General features: G+C 35.7%; 1 protein-coding gene across 5 annotated transcripts in view; it reads left to right on the forward strand.

Moving 5' to 3' along the window:
• The window catches only part of Zcchc7 (zinc finger CCHC-type containing 7), a 194,829-nt gene that overhangs the window by 150,623 nt on the left and 27,055 nt on the right, over nucleotides 1-17,151 (forward strand). For all 5 annotated transcript variants that reach the window (XM_048335793.1, XM_048335864.1, XM_048335947.1 and 2 more), the window contains exons 3-5: nucleotides 6,430-6,473; nucleotides 8,240-8,365; nucleotides 9,912-10,082. In XM_048335793.1, coding sequence (XP_048191750.1) covers nucleotides 6,430-6,473; nucleotides 8,240-8,365; nucleotides 9,912-10,082 — 341 coding nt within the window. The remainder of the gene's footprint in view (nucleotides 1-6,429; nucleotides 6,474-8,239; nucleotides 8,366-9,911; nucleotides 10,083-17,151) is intronic.

Genomic DNA, 17,151 nt, shown 5'->3' on the forward strand with positions numbered 1-17,151 from the left:
GGAAAACTATAGTGCTTGCTTTTATGTTTTTAAGACTCAAGAAATGAGTAGAAAATAAAGAATTCACTTTTAGCTGGAGGTATGTCTCCCTGAGTTCAAACCCCAGTACTGACCAAACCTTATCCAAAGAAAGAAGTTCAGTTTCAGTCATTTTAAGTCCGAATAACTTGTGAGATGTACAAGAAGAAACTTAGTACTTTTCGTTGTGGGTATGTTTGGCATAACTGGAAGAAAAAATATGGAATAAAGAGAAAGCAAAGAATGGAGCATACCAACTGACTAATGAGAAATGAAGAAACTTCAAAGGTTGATAAGAAACAGGAAAGTCAGAGGGATCCATATCTACCCATATCTACTAAAAAGATAAAATTCCCATTTTAACACTTTTCTACAAGTAAAATTCTGATTTACAAAGTAAGCTCTAGCCTAAATGGTAACTTAGTAAATTCTTTTGCAAATTTAAGGAAGCAGTAATACCACTCTTACAGATTTTCCCCAATGTTCCTCAACTCTTATGAGACCAGGTTCGTCCCACTGTCAAAACCATACAACATTGTAAGAAAACTATCCATCAACACTCCTCCTAAACACGTAAGATTCTTTGAGATTCTTTTTTTTAATTTTTTTTTTTCTTTTGGCCAGTCCTGGGCTTGGACTCAGGGCCTCACCACTGTCTCTGGCTTCTTTTTGCTCTGCCACTTGAGCCACAGCGCCACTTCTGGCCATTTTCTATATATGTGGTGCTGGGGAATTGAACCTAGGGCTTCATGTATACAAGGCAAACACTCTTGGCACTAGGCCATATTCCCAGCCCACACGTAAGAGTCTTAATAAAATATCAACAATTAGCCTGGTGCTGGTGGCTCATGCCTGTAATCCTAGCTACTCAGGAGTCTGAGATCTGAGGATCACTTTTCAAAGCCAGCTGGAGCAGTTAAGTCCATAAGACTCTTATCTCCAGTTAACCCCCCAGAAAACCAGAAGTGGAGCTATGGCTCTAGTGGTAGAATGCTAGCCTTGAGCTGAAGAGCTCAGGGACAGCACCCATGCCCAGAGTTCAAGCCCCACTACCAACCAAAAAAAAAAGAAAGAAACAATGTTTTTATTTGCTTACATTAATTATGCCAAGAGGATTTCATAGTTCAGCATTCTCACACATTTACTTGCCAAAACAACTTTAAAAGATTGTTGTTCTGTTGTCATTGCTTGAAATAATCTTTCAATCATATCCATCTTGATATATTTTCAAAAGATAAAACATCTTACATGAGGTTAATCCCAAAATACAGACTTGTTTAAAATTTGAAAATAATCCACTGTTACTAACCGTATCGAGACTGGAATAGAAAATACCACTGGACTATCTCAGTTGATAGACCAGTCATAATAAAAACTGAGAAAGTTGGGAATAGACATAAATTTCTTCAACTTACTATAAAAAATATATAGCAGACATTAAACTTTATTATGAGAGATTGGATATCTTTTTCTCTAAGATTGGGAACAGGCAGATTCCCTGCTGTCACTTCTTCTATTCAATTATATTTGGGGCTCTATATAATTCAGTGAGATAAGGGGGGAAAAAGATAGGCACTATGCAACTAAATAACCATCAGTTATATAACCAAAAGTTGATAAAGGTATTGCCATAGAAAATGAACACCAAAATAAATGTGGTATTCTTGAATGGTAATGTTCAGTGTTATTGTGGATATGCATATAGGACAAAATTGGTAATAGACCTAAATATAAAAGGCTAAAACTAGAATTTCCAAAAAGGAAGTGAAATGTTTATGTCCATACACAAACATATTTCCTTGGACATTAGAAAAAGCTGTAAAGCCAGGCATCGGTGGCTGAAGCTTGTAATTCTAGCTACTCAGGAGACTGAAATCTGAGGAATTGGGGTCGAGCTAGCCCAGGCAGGAAAGACTTTCAGACTATTATCTCCAATAAGCTACTCAGAAAAAGATGGAAGTGGTGCTGTGGCTTATGTGGTAGAATGCTAGCCTTGAGCAAAATAAGCTCAGGGACAGAGGCCCAGATCCAGAGTTCAAGCCTCATTCTGTAGAAAGAAGATGTCAGGCTTTAAATTGTAATAAAATATTCTCCTAAAAATACTTAAAAGGTATGTTACAACTTGGAAGAAAATACTTGCAAATCATTTATCTGATAAAAGACTTGTTTTCAGAATTTATAAGGAATTTTTAGAATTAGTAAGTAACCAATCCAATGAAAAAGAAATAACTAAATTTTAAAATAGGCAGCAAATTTGTAGATACGGTTTTTGAAAGAAGATACATGAATGTTACATAAATGAAAAGATACTCAGCATGACTAATCTTCAGAGAAATGCCTATTAAAATCCTAACTTAATTACTCCATATCGCTTTGAAGGCTACATTTATAAGACTGACAATTCCAGGTATTGGGGAACTTAGGAAGCTGATGGAATACTTATGCATTGTAGATAAGAATATAAATGGCACATCCACTTTGAAAAATAATTTGCCAATTTCTTTAAAAGGTAAAGATAAAGGTCTATGCTTATAATATCCAACAGTCCTATTTTTAGATATTTTCTTGAAGAAATGAAGAGCTAAAGTCAATTATAAAATTTACTGCAGTGTTTATTGTTCTGCATTATTTACATTTCCAAAAATTCAGAACTACCTAAGCATTTGTCAGCAGGTGAATAGCTAAACAAAATGTTTCATCCATGCAATGGGATTTTGCTCTGTGATAGAAAGAGAAGGCTTACTATGGTTCTACACCATATTTGAGTCTCTAAAATATTCAGTAGAGGTCAAATAAGATGGCATATTATGTAGGATTTCATTTATGTGAGGACCTAGAACAGGCAAAATGGATGCCTTGTTTTAGAAAGGAAATCAGTTGTTGCCAGGGTTGGGCAATTAACTGCAAATATGAACAAAATAACATTCAGAATGCTGGAAATATTTTATGTTTGATTTTTAGAGTGGTTACAAGTATATGCATTTTTCAAAATGCTTTATGCATATTTTTACATGGACACATCTTATTATATACCTCAATAGTTTCCTCTAGGCTTTGCCTTCTGTGACCATTTTCCCTTTCTGTCTCTTAAATTCAAATATTATCTATTCTTCTAAATTTGGCATAGTTTGTGTTTGGCCTTCTCTTATTCCTTACTTTTCCTTTCATTCATCTTCTTGCCTTTTACTTTCTTCACTCAGTTTGCCCTTCAAAACCTTGCTCATTGTAATCTTTTGATAGATGTTAATGAAACTGAGTTGATTTAAGGCAAAGAATTATCACCTATTGCTTTTATCATAATTTCACAAATATCAGAGCTAGCAGTGAATAATTATATACATCCTGAGCTGTCTTAATTTTAAACTTTAGATATCATTGTTTTATATTCTGTAGCATTAGATAGTAGATACATGGAAAGTGAGTGACCTTGATGCTTTGGGGAGTTGTATTTAAGACAAGGCGACATGTGCTCATTTTGAAGGGGCTAGAACTCTTAGAACTAATAATATATTTGATTCTCTCAATGAAAGAAAATCAGAATTAGAGAAACAGTGCTAGAAGTTAACATGGATGCCATTTAATCCAACTGATTAAGCCTAAAGAAAGTAAGTAGCCTGCCTAAAACCACACCATGTACAAATCTCCAGGTTTCTATCAAGTCCTATACCCAAAATTTTATAAACTGGGAATTGATTGCTTGTGGAAAGTTCTAATGAGTTCCACTATTTGAAGTTTAGATATGAAGAGGGTCAGTAAAGCAGAAAGGCCAGGCTGGGTGTGAAGGAACACACTGGTAATCCTCACTACTCTATGGGAGTAGGAGTATTATGGTCCAAGACTGGGCCCTGCAAAAGCATGAGTCTACCTGAAAAACTATAATGAAAAAGGGCTGGGACATGACTTGTGGTAGAGCAATTGTCAAGCAAATTCAAGGCCCTGAATTCAATCTCAGTATTGCAGTAGCAGGGAAAGGGGCCTACAGCTGTCATTACCAAGATTAAGCCAAAATTGGAACCTTGGAGAATGGTCTAGAACTGGCTATGTGATCCTAGTATTGCATACTTATAATTGGAACCTATTTTGAATACCTGGTTATGATTTTCTAACAGTAAAAATATTACAACTCTTAAGCTTCAGAGGCTGCTGCCTGTAATCCTAGCTACTCAAGAGGCTGAGATCTGAGGATCAAGGTTCAAAGCCGGCCCAAGCAAGAAAGTCTTTGAGATTCTTTATCTCCAATTAACTATCGAAAGTGGAGCTGTGGCTCAGGCTCAAGTGGTAGAGCACTAGCCTTGAGCACAAAAGCTGAAGGACGAGGGCCCAGGCCCTGAGTTAAAGCCCCAGTACTTGCATTAAATACATACATACATACATACATACATACATACATACATACATACATACATGTGTATATATACATGCACACATAGATATACAGTTTGTTTATATATATTACAACGTTTTGAAAAGTAGTTAATATATAACCTAGAATATTACTGAATTCCACAAGAGTATCTAAAACCATAAATAAAGTCCATCTCCTTTCAAATTTTTTTTTACTATTCTCTACTCATGTGTGTACTTACTAGGGTTTTGGGTGGTCCCAGTTGCTAATTTTCATTTCATTTTTAAGAATAATATTAAGTCACTTCAAATCATTGGGATGGTTACTTTGAATGTTAATGAGGAGGAGCAATGAGATACAAAAAAACAGCTTTGAAAGTTATGGCAAAGCGTGCTCTTTACCCTGGATCTTTTGAATGAAAGAATAATAACATGGTGGTGATGAAGGAATAGAAGCTGCTGCTATTTAATGTATTCTCCACTCAGTATTTGATGTACCCTCTGAATGTCACAAAGAAAATAATGATCAGCACAACATCTCCACTTTCCTATGGATTGGTCTTTTTATAAAGCAGCCTCTTGGTTTTCATAGTTAAAAGTATTTTATTTTAAAACATATTTCTAGACACTCCTGGTAGGCCTGGGGAAATGTAGATTATTTCGTGTCTCTTCAGAATTTCTTTTTAATAAACAAGACAAGCTTGATTTCTGTTCTTGTGATAAAGTATAAGGGAGGAAAAAGAAGAATATCTTAACTTTGGTTTGTGGGAAGAAAAATCTTTCAGTCCTTTGTTGACATGTTAGCTTTTGTGTTAGAGTTATTTGCCTCCTTGGCCATCGAAGAAATAGAAGGAATAGAAGCCAGTTGCAGTTTTTTAAAGGACGGTACAGAGAGAAGAAACCATCTGATACAGAAAAAATATATCATTTTCCTCCCTGTATGTTTTATAGTTATATTTGTAGATTAATAACCAATGATTTCTGGATATCTTTTTTTCTGCTTTATTTCACTATTTTTGTTGTTAAATAATCTTGTCAAAATTACTAACTCAATAATGAACTAGTGTTCCAAGTTCAAATTTTTAACAATGTAATGAGTCACCTTCAGTGGAAAGGTGGACACAGTTAATGCTGATATGGGGGGCAGAGACCTTTTTACCATCTTAGATCTGATTCAGGAACCTATGGTAAGCAGAATAGCTGGAGAAGAAAATATAGTTTATTCATACTGCGTGGAACTGTCAGTAATGTTTAACTTGGTGTGGAGTGTAGAAAACTACAGTGGTGTATATCATATATCAACAGAGGGAGGATAGACAGTACTCTGAAACTCATTTTCACATTATTTGAGGGGGCATGGGAGGTGGTCACCACCTAGAGTCAGGAGACCTCTTTAAGGAGGTGGGAGCATTGTGGCTCTGCATTGTTAAGCTTTGCTTTGGTCAGAGCTGGAACTTCAAATATTTCTTTCTGCATCTGCTGTTGAGTATTTGATCTCGTCTTTGATTTTTCTGTATTTGTTTATAGTTTCACAACTTTCAAACATTTTCATTTTTCATTCTATTCTCACTAGGATTTTAAGGTAGACAAAGGAAATACTGCTGATAAAGGAGCTAATTAGTAGTTTATGTGGGGCTGGGGCTTAGTTTTAGAGTGCTCGGCTAGTATGCATGAAGCCCAGGGTTTGATTGCTCAGAACCAAGTGAACAGAAAAAAGCCGGAAGTGACGCTGTGGCTCAAGTGGTAGAGCACTAGCCTTGAGCACAGAGAGGCTCAAGGACAGAGCCCATGCTCTGACTGAGTTCAAGCCCCAGGACAGGCAAAAAGAAGAAAAGTAGTATGTGGTTTATAGCTCAGTGAGAAGAGTGCTTGCCTAGCATATGCAAGGCCATGTGTTCAGTCTCTGTACCACAGATGTTTTTGTTATTGTTTAAAAGTTGCGTGAGAGTTGAAAATATAAGTACTTCTCACAATAACTTTAGGGCCTTAGCAAATGGGATGATCTATTGTTAGTCTGTGAGTGTTTCAAAGGTACTAAGATCTAATCACAGTTTGTTTATTTTGTAGGAGAAGATGATGTAAACTGGTTCATCAGTGACAAAGATGTTGAGGTAAAATCAATTTGTTTTTTAAAGTTCTGAATATGTTAATATTTTCCTTTGACTCTTAAGTTACTTTTGTTTCACTGCAATAACTTTTGGAAAAGAGAGAAACATAAGTAGCATTGATCTTTCCTGTAGTGGGTGATTTAACTTTTCAGAAATTAGGTTCAGCTCTGACTTCTGGTTAGCTGACTAGTAGCCATAATGATTGTTACTTTTCCCTCTTACTTCTCTGCCTTGATGAGTCCTATTGGCTCATACAGCCTGGTTCCACTAAAAGATCAACACCGGAAATAACTACTTCTTCTTTGTAAGGAAATGGTTAGTCTATATTTAGAATGTGGCAGGTGTTTGCCCTTGTCAATTATTAGCTTTATTGTGACAGTAAAAAAAAAAAAGAGAGAATAATTTTACAACTTATTAGAAGATTTAAGAAATAGCTAGATTAATGATTATTGCCCACTTAGTTCAGCAGAATCACAAGTAAAAGATAAAGCTTTTGGGGCTAGGAATGTGGCTTAGTGATAGAGTGCTTGCCTTGCATGCATGAAGCCCTGGGTTCAATTCCTTAGTACCACATAAACAGAAAAGGCCAGAAGTGGCACTGTGGCTCAAGTGCTAGAGGGCCAGCCTTGAGCACAAAGAGGCTTAGGAATAGCCTCTAGGCCCTGAGTTCAAGCCAGGACCGACCCCCCAAAAAAAGATAAAGCTTTTTTATAGATGCAATTTTCTTTGTTAACTTTTTGAGACAGAATTTCCTTCATAACTCAGACTAGCTTCAAACTCTGAACCTTTCTGCCTCACCCTCCCAAGTGCTAGGATTACAGACATGAACCATTGTACCTGGAATTCTACTAGATGAGATAAATGCATAGTTGGTATTTACATACTCATATTTAATATGCCATGTGATATGCTTTGCTAATATTCCCTTGAAGCTGTTAGAAATTGAGTAGAATCTGAGACAGCTGGAATTGAGCCAATATGTAGCAAAAGGAAATCAGTGGAAAATACATCTTACTACCTTTTAGAAATTATAATCTAGGCTTAGAGGCAGTAACAGTAATACTGTGTTCTGTACAAGAATGGACATACATAGTATCTATTTGGCTTTATATCTTTATAAAAGACAAAATGATTTTTTTAAACCCACCGTATCCTCATGAAAAATTAAAGCAAGACTTTCACTTAGAATGGGATGGGAATATGGCTTAGTGATAGAGTGCTTGCCTAGCATGCATGAAGCCTTGGGTTCAATTCCTCAGTACCACATAAACAGAAAAAGCTGGAAGTGGCACTGTGGTTCAAGTGGTAGAGTACTAGCCTTGGGCAAGAGAAGCTCAGTGCCCAGGCCCTGAGTTCAAGCCCCCAAAAAAGGAAAGAAGAAAGGAAAGGAAGGAGAAAGAAGGAGGGGCAGATGTTAAACACAGAAGTAAGCAATGAGTTTGACTGTGAATACCACCAGGATGTCGAAGTGAAGTATACCAGTGTACTTGTTAGACCCAAACTCTAGAAGGAGAAAAAGAGTGAATCATGTGAACATATGTAAAAGGAGCAGGGCTATGTTTATGCCTCCACTTCTTAATGTCGTTCTCTTTTTATAATGAGATTGTGAAATTCTGTTACTGTGTTTGAAATTGAATATATTTGGCTGTTCCTTTGCCTTCTCAAAGTAATTGGACTGACTTGAAATTTGAAATTGATAGATATCTTTAAAAAGACAGATAGATGATTTTTATTAAACAAAATGAAACTTTTTTTGTTTCCACCCTTAGGCTAAGATAGGTAATAACAGATCATCTGGAAGATGGACTCGCCGATACTACACAGCGGACAAAAATGTTACCTGTAGAAATTGTGACAAATGTGGGCATTTGTCAAAAAATTGTCCCTTACCCCAAGTACGTGAACTTTATAATACTTCTTTTCTTATTGCTAAAATCAAAATATTAAGGTTGGAACTAATACAGCCTTAGAATTCAAATTTTTTTTGTAAATGTATGTTAAATTTCATGTATGTGTGAGCCTGGGAATAGGGAAGGAATCAGAAGAAACCTGGGATCAGCTTGGTCTCAGTGGCTCATACTTCAAATCCTAGCTACTCAAGGTTGAGATATGCAGGCTAAGATTTGCAGATTGAAGTTCAAAGCCAGTCTGGGCAGACATATCTCAGAGACTCTTACCACCAATTAACTAGCAAAAAAATCAGAACTGCAGACATGACTTAAGTGATAGAGAAAAAAGACAGCTTAGAGCATGAGATCCTAAATTCAAGCTCCAGTCACAGCATACGTGCATGTGCACACGCGCACACACACACCCTGAATCAGTTTCATTTTCCCATTATTAGTTGTATGACTTGAGACATACCATTTCATGTTCTATGACTCAATTTTCTTTTTTATTTCTTTATTGTCAGAGTAATGTACACAGGGGTTACAGTTTCATACGTAGGGCAGTGCGTACATTTCTTATCCAACTTGTTAGCTCCATGTCTCAATTTTCTTTTCTGTAAAATGACAAAAATGAAAATAAGGTGATTCCCAAGACCCCTTTATCCTCTAAACCTATGTGTATACTTGGCAGTTTTTTGACACAGCTTATTTTATTGTAGGGTAGTTTTCATTTTTAGAGAATTGTAACTTTAGTCATTTATAAATGTTTGTTTAGGTAAATTTTTGTCAATCAGATGTATCAACCTTTGAAACAACACAGTCTAGCTCTGAGCTATCCCCTGACATACAATTAATTAGCTCTAAACATTCCTTCCACCCCCATTCTCTCTGCTAAATGACCACCATTGAACAGTGAGACAGTGCTCATGTTTCCTCTTTGTATTTGCTTTCCAAACAAAGCAGTCTCTTCTATATCTGCTCTTCCTATGACTTAACTTCAGAATACTCTCACCATCCTCTTTCTTTAGCTAGACCACCTTTTACTTTGTGAACAGTCTGTCTGATGAGACAAAAGAAATAAATGTTTGCGGGCTGGGAATATGGCCTAGTGGTAGAGTGCTCGCCTCGTATACATGAAGCTCTGGGTTCGATTCCTCAGCACCACATATACAGATAAAAGCCAGGAGTGGCACTATGACTCAAGTGGTAGAGTGCTAGCCTTGAGCAAAAGAAGCCAGGGACAGTGCTCAGGCCCTGAGTCTATGCCCCAGGACTGGCAACAAAAACAAAACAAATAAAGAAATAAATGTTTGCCAACAGTACATTCATACCAAGACTTCATAGCAATCACAACATACAGATAGCTCATGTTAGAGCTTGAAGTTCAGACACTTGTTTGATGTTACAGTTATGCTCAAGATTGTACCTTCAGTGGGTCTCAAATTAGACATACCTTGTTTTAGATTTATGTAGATAAAAATGAAATAATAATGTTCCACCATTTTGGACTGAAGTATTTTCTAAAGAGTTCTTCCATTTGTCTGCCACACAGAAAGTCCGACCTTGCTGCCTCTGCTCGGAAAGAGGACACTTCCAATATGCCTGTCCGGCCCGCTTTTGCTTAGACTGTTCTTTGCCCCTGTCTTCCACTCACAGATGTCTTGAAAGATCTTCCTGGAGAAAACGATGTGACCGATGTGATATGATAGGCCACTATGCTGATGTAAGTATCCCACATATAGCTAATTTGTCAGGCTTTGGAGACAATGCCAGTTTGTTACTATTAGTCACCCTACCAAAAGGAATATTTACTCAGAAGACAATGACAATCATGTCCTTTTGGTCACTAATCATGTGAAGAAGTGCCCTAAATCTTAGAATTAGGATCCTACTGAATAGTTGTCAGGCTTATGCTCAGCCATTTGATTGATTTGCTTATCAATAAAGATTGATATCAAGGCTTATATAATAACATGTAAATAATTTATGTACATATCCAGGCACGTTCAAGTGAAAAGATATGCACATTTTGCAGTTTTATATAAATGTCCATGTGAAGCCTGGCTTGGTGTTGACAATTTTTGCTGGTAGGTAAAATAAATAGTCTTAGGCAATAAGAACAAGTCACATGATACAATCACATATGCTTTTCTTACTAACTGTATTTAGATTTAAAAAACAAAAGCATATCAGGCATGTTGAAAAGACATGTAATCCCAGTACTGAAAAGGCTAAGGCGGAAGGATCAGGAGATCAGGCCAGCCTTGGCAACATAACTAAACCAAGAAGTTTAAAAAATAAAGTAAAAAGCAAAAGTAATTTAATAGTCATTTCAGTTATTTGCAGTACATTAAAAAATGCCATTGGGAATCGTTTGTACCTTGTAAATGTTTATGAGTAGAGTTGCTATTTCTAATCACAAGGAATGGCTGTTGAAGTCAGACTTTGAGGTAGAATATATACTTTCCTACTTTCAGTTTACTTGTAACCCCTAATAAATGTCTCATTAAGGATCTGTCATTTTAGCTCTTAATTGCATCTCTTACTATATAGCAATATATGAGTTCTTTATTATTAACTGTTAATCAGTAAGCATCATCTTTTAGCTCTTTTTTCAAACATTACATTACATTAAATTTTTGTAGAAATATTTCTCCTTTAATATGTACTTTCCAAAGATGAGATAGAAAAGTGTAAACTCTTAAAGTTTTCTTAATAGTGAAATACAACTTTCAGCTTTTAATGCTCCAAAATTTAATACAGCTTTTGTTGAAATGAGTTTCCATAGCTCTACTTTTGCCTTTTTACTGATTAAAGATAAGTCTTAAGGACTTTTCTGCCCTTGGCTAACTTCAAACTGCAATCCTCAGATCTCAGTCTCAACAGGCATGAGCCACCAGAGTCTTGCCTCAAGTGATCTTATATCCCCTTCCTGTGGTTGTCCCCACGCTATCATTGTATCTCATCTGAGTACCCTGCATACTGTATATACTGGTATTAGAACTAGGAAAGTGAAAGGGAATATCAAAATTGAGAAACAAAGGCTAAAAAAGACAAATGACTCCAAAAGCAATACTTGCAAAACCATTTGGTGTAAACCAACTGAACAACTCATGGAGGGAGAAGGAAAAGGGAAGGGAAGAGGGGGGAAAGAGGGAGGAGGTAACAAATAGTGCACGAAATGTACCCATGGCCTAACATATAAAACTGTAACCCCTCTGTACATCACTTTGACAATAAATAAGTAATTATTATTTTTCTTCGCTATTATGGGCGGATTTGTTCACTGATTTCCTCTATTTACAAGCTACACTGTAAATGACATGTGAGCTAAAAAGATCATAATTCAATAGACTTTCCAAAAATCAGAATATCTATAGCATATTCAATATAAAAATGAAATTACTTAAACCAAGTATTCCTTTTTTTCTTTTTCATGATCTTTAGTAATCAACTCTTGTTTTGAAAAAATTTTCATTGCTAGAAAACAATTTCAAATGTCTCTGTTTTAAATGAATCCTATAGCTATTTTTGCAGTCCTGTGTTTTTGACCTATCAACTGCCAGCTTTGTTATGGAAAAATATGCACCTTCAGATAGATGTGTACTTCTGACAGTTGAGCATCACTCTGCCTTTGGAGATAAAGAAGCAAATCAGACTTGGATTAAATATACTTTGTTTCTGTCAAAGTTTTATTGTTATTAAACCTTAATATCAGAACAGGGGACTATGGATAATATTGTTTCGCTTGCTTAATTAAAGATAACTATCAAATAGGCTTATAAAATGCTTATGTAGATGAGAGACTGGGATACTCCCAAGAAAGTTAAGTGGATTTCTGTGTTTAGAGGTTTCCTCCTGTCCTTTTGGTAGATGTATACAAAACTCTGATAATAGTAATGAAAATGCTTGTGTAGTTATTGTTCCGGGAGCGAAATTCCAAACGCAAGAATTAGTAATTTATTTAAATTCTTCACAAGCCACTTAAAAATGAGTATCTGAAGTTTTTTTGCAATTGAATTTATATGTAATTTTGTAAACAGTACTACCTTTTAAAACAAAGGTATGTGATTTAGCACATTTAAAGTTTGATGGAGAAATCAGTCCTTATTTTAAAATTCTGCTCAAAGGTTTTCTTTTTCTTCATCTCTAACCTGAAGAATTATCATTCACTCCAACTCTCCCTATAGTACATGCCTCATTACCTAGTCGTTGACAGTGAGCCTAGCAGCTTACTTGGACATTTTTCTTTATAAATACTATTATAAAATAAATTACAAGGGCTGGGAATATGGCTTAGTGGTAGAATGCTTGCCTTGTATGCATGAAGCCCTTGGGTTCAATTCCTCAGCACCACATAAACAGTAAAAGCTGGAAGTGGTGCTGCGGCTCAAGTGGTAGAATGCTAGCTTTGAGCAAAAAGGAAGCCCAAGGACGGTGTTCAGGCCCTGAGTCCAAGCCCCAGGACTGGCAAAAAATAAAATGATAAAGCAAAATAAATTATAAGACTGCTTAAGTATAGTCTGGGAGCTGGGAATGTGATTTAGCGGTAGATTGCTTGCCTAGCATGTAGGAAGCCTTGGGTTGGATTCCTCAGCACCACATAAACAGAAAAGGCTGGAAGTGGTACTATGGCTCAAGTGGTAGAGCGCTAGCCTTGAGCAAAAAAAAGAAGAAGAAGCCAGGAACAGTGTTCAAGCCCTCAGTTCAAGCCCCAGGACTGGCAAAAAGGACACTCCAGGGGAAGAAAAAAAAAGAAGAAGAAGTATGTAAAAGACAGGAATGGTTCCCCTTTCTCTACAACCTTAACTTGTACCAAAATAAGGGAAAGATTGTCCCTTTATGGTCTACAAACTTAAAAGTTCTCAATTACAAAGTAGTGATTTTTCATTGAGAATTTTTAGTTTGTGTAGTATGCACTTAATCTTCAATTTTAAGTCCTGTCCTGTTTTCCACAGTCAAAAATTAAATTTTGTCTAAATCTTTTCATGTATGAGTTTATGAGAAACATATAAAACCCTCCAAACATGAGCTAGATTCACAGAAAACTCTTTTTTTAACAAATGAAAAAGAGGTGTAGGTATATATGAAGAACTGGAAGATAAAAAAATAATAAATTTACTATAGCATATAGAAAATGAGAAAGCTCTAACTTATTCTTCATGAATGATAAATGGAAATTCTAAACAAAAGAATATACACCCAATATGTGTGTGTGTGTATGTGCACGCACACACACACACAAAACGCCCACTCTTGACTAGAATTAACTACCAAAATTACAAAAAGTAAGGTCAGCCTGGGCTACACAAAAACAAAACACAAACAAAAACAAAATCACTCTGGAGCCTAAAGTGGTAGAGTGCTTGCCTAGCCAAGCTCAAGGTGCCTTGAGATCAAACCCTATACTAACAGAGATAGGTAGGCAGGCAGGTAGCTAGCTAGACAGACAGACCAACAGACAGAGGTTTGGGAAGGATTTTTATATATGATAGAATAACCATCTGTAATATATTAAGTTCTCACACATTAATGTGAAGAAAGGCAACTGTCCAAGCCCTGGGACTGGCAAAAGAAAAAAAAAGTGTATCTCAGAGCTTTTGATAAGAGAAACTTAAAACTCCAAATATTTAACAAAGGACATGATTAAAATATGTCTATGAAATTCCCTCATTTAAAAAATGTAGAAATACTGAAATATAAAGAAGTTGCTAGTACATTATTGTTTGCAAGTTACAAACTATGTGAAGTGTAATCCTATTTCTTTTGTTTATAATCATTCCCTGATTATAAATGGAGTATGATTATAAATAAAAGATGTTAAATGTAGTTAAATTGAAAAGAGTTTAATGTAGTTAATAGGAGAATTAGGATTGCTTTTGGTAGTTCTAAACAATTTACTAGATATTTGTCATTTATGATAGACACTATACAAACACACATATACGGTTTTAAAGTTTTTTTAAAAATTGTTTTCCCTGTGGCATATTCTATGAATCTAGTTTAAAATTTGCCACTATCTTCTAGTGGTCTCATTATAGTTATTATTGAGGAACAGCATCAACATAAGTTTTTATGGGTATTCATGATGGGAAGGGTTGTCTGCTTTTCCAAGAAAGATGGTTCTCTCCAGGCTTATTTCTATTATTGAGACACTCGAAGGAAGACCGTGACATGAGTTCTAAGTCAGCTTAGGTTACACAGTGAATCACTGTCTCAAAACAGGGTTTAGATGTTAGGGGCAAGAAGTAAGAAATCTCTTTCCCTGTGCACTTGATTATGTAATTACGACCAAACCATCCAGATAGAGTCCTTCCAAATTTCTTCTTCCTAGTTTCTACTTAGAAGGGGTAGATCTTTGGTTACTGCTTAAGAAATGAAGCTACAAGGGCTGGGAATGTGGCTTAGTGGTAGTGCTTGCCTAGCATGCATGAAGCCCTGGCTTCAATTCCTCAGTAGTACATAAACAGAAAAAGCCAGAAGTGGCACTGGCTCAAGTGGTATAATGCAAGCCTTGGGCCTTCTCAAAGAAGCCCAGGGACAGTGCCCAGCCACAGGACTGGACAAAAAAAAAAAAAGAAGGCTACTAAGAAAGCCGGGATTATGATAACATTGTAGAAAAAGAGGGAATCAAGTATGTCAGAGTAGTTAAAGAAGAATGTCTCCACTTTGAGAATGGTATGGTGAATATAACTGTAAAATTATATTCATATTACCTGATCCAGTATTATTTTCTGTGCATTTCAAACCACTAAAAACATTAAAAGTATGCTTCAACTGAATGTGAAACTAAGTACATTACTTTTAGTAGGTATTCACTGATCTTTCTGAATTTTCTTTCTATGAAAGAAGTGGCCACAAACTAAATAAAATGTTTTATTTTATGTTTTGGCTGTAGTAGTACTGGAGTTTGAACACGGCTTCACAGTTGCTAGGCTGGTATTCTACCACTTGAACCATATCCCTAGACCTTTTATGCTTTAGTTATTGTTCAGTTAAAGATTCAAGTTTTTGCCAGGGTCCAGCTGCATACCACAATTCTCCTATCTATGGCCTCTCATATATATATCTGATACCACAGGCATATGCCACTCTGCTTATTGATTGAGATGGAGAAGTCTCGACCTTTTTTGTTTTTTTCCATGCAGTGCTGGCCTTGACACCCTCCTGATCACCTTTTGAGTACTGAGATTAGAAGTGTGAGCTATAATGGCCTGGCCTTTCTTTTGAGTTTGACCACCAGAAGGAATTGACTACGGTATATTAGAGTATCAGCTCTCAATTTCCCCATTAACAGTGTGTTCTTTAGACGTATGGAAAGCAACAAATCTATCTTCGTTCCAGTAGTTAATGACAGCTGAACACTTACTATGTCTTAGACATCATTCCGAGGACTTGGTACTTATCAATTCTATTTCAACCTTTTGAAAGAGTTGGATTGTTCTCATTTCATTAGTGAGAAAAGGAGCTACATAACGATGTATAATTTGCCCAAGATAGTAAATAGCGAAGCCAAGATTTGAATTCTTCCATTTTGGCTGTGGAGCCTGTTGTTTTAGCTACTATAATACATGCTTCATTTTGCTCACTTTTTACATTGTTTTACTTAAGCTAATAACCAGCATGCATACCAGAAACATTACCAACTATGTATAAAATTAACTTGTCATATAGAATCACAGTCAAGAAATCTCCAGAAATACTTGTGACTCTCTGATATGAAAAAAATCAAGGAAAAGAAATAATATGTAAGTAAGTGATTATAATATGTTTGTTATTTGTTTTAGGTTTTGGTTGATTATTTTAATATAACTTTCTATAAAACAAACTATTATATTTTCAAATAAAATGGAAATGTAATCTACCTCTGACAAACTTTATACCCTCATAAACTGAACTTGGAAGAATATCAAAGAAGAATATCTTTGAGCAAAAATTTAGGCTTGTTGCTTTCCCTGATTACAGAGGATTAAGAGTATAGGAATTGATTAAAATTTGACCTTGGATGAAAAGATGATTTTATGAAGTCTGATTCATTTTGAAGACAGCTTAGAGATAGAGACCAATGCATGGCTTTCCATACTGATTGGTGGGGAAAAATATAATGTGGATTCTGCACACATTTCTGCATATTTCTATTGTATAGTTATAGGCCCTTTTTATCAAGAATGTCTATTTTATACAGAATAGAAATATAGTCTTAAAAACAGTACCATCTTGAATTTTAATTGTATATTTCTGTGATTTCAGATCTAGAGCAGTCTTTATGTGGACTTTTAATTAAAGGAAAATGCTAGGATGTTAACATTTTCTTTCCAAGATAAATTTTATTTCTCCTATACTCAGGGTATATATAGAGTAGGCAACATGAGAATGTTGTGTTTTGGGGAAATAGTGTATATCTACAATGATCACCAAAGTATTTGGACAGTCTGATGACTTGGTAGCTAGATGTATATGAAGAAAATATCTTTGAAATGAAGACACCTAAAATAGCCTTCTGTACATGGGACAGTTAAGCTGATTGTTGGATCCAGAAACTGAAGTGCTTTTCTTACCATATGTTTTCATTCAACAAATTTTAGACTAAATTATTCTCTTTTATATTTTTGTTCTTCGCCACCAATGAGTATTGCTTGTTTTATTAAATCTTTTGTTTTGCTGCAGTGACTTGAGGGGGGCAGCTCCTAACAACAGAGGCTTTGACAAAGCACCAGAGGATTCTGTTAAAAAGTTGTGTTTCGTAATTGTAGTTGTCGTGTCAGAGCCTAACTGACTTGGAGCTGAAGGAT

This window comes from Perognathus longimembris, chromosome 1 (genome assembly GCF_023159225.1).
Source record: "Perognathus longimembris pacificus isolate PPM17 chromosome 1, ASM2315922v1, whole genome shotgun sequence".
Lineage (NCBI taxonomy): Eukaryota > Metazoa > Chordata > Mammalia > Rodentia > Heteromyidae > Perognathus > Perognathus longimembris.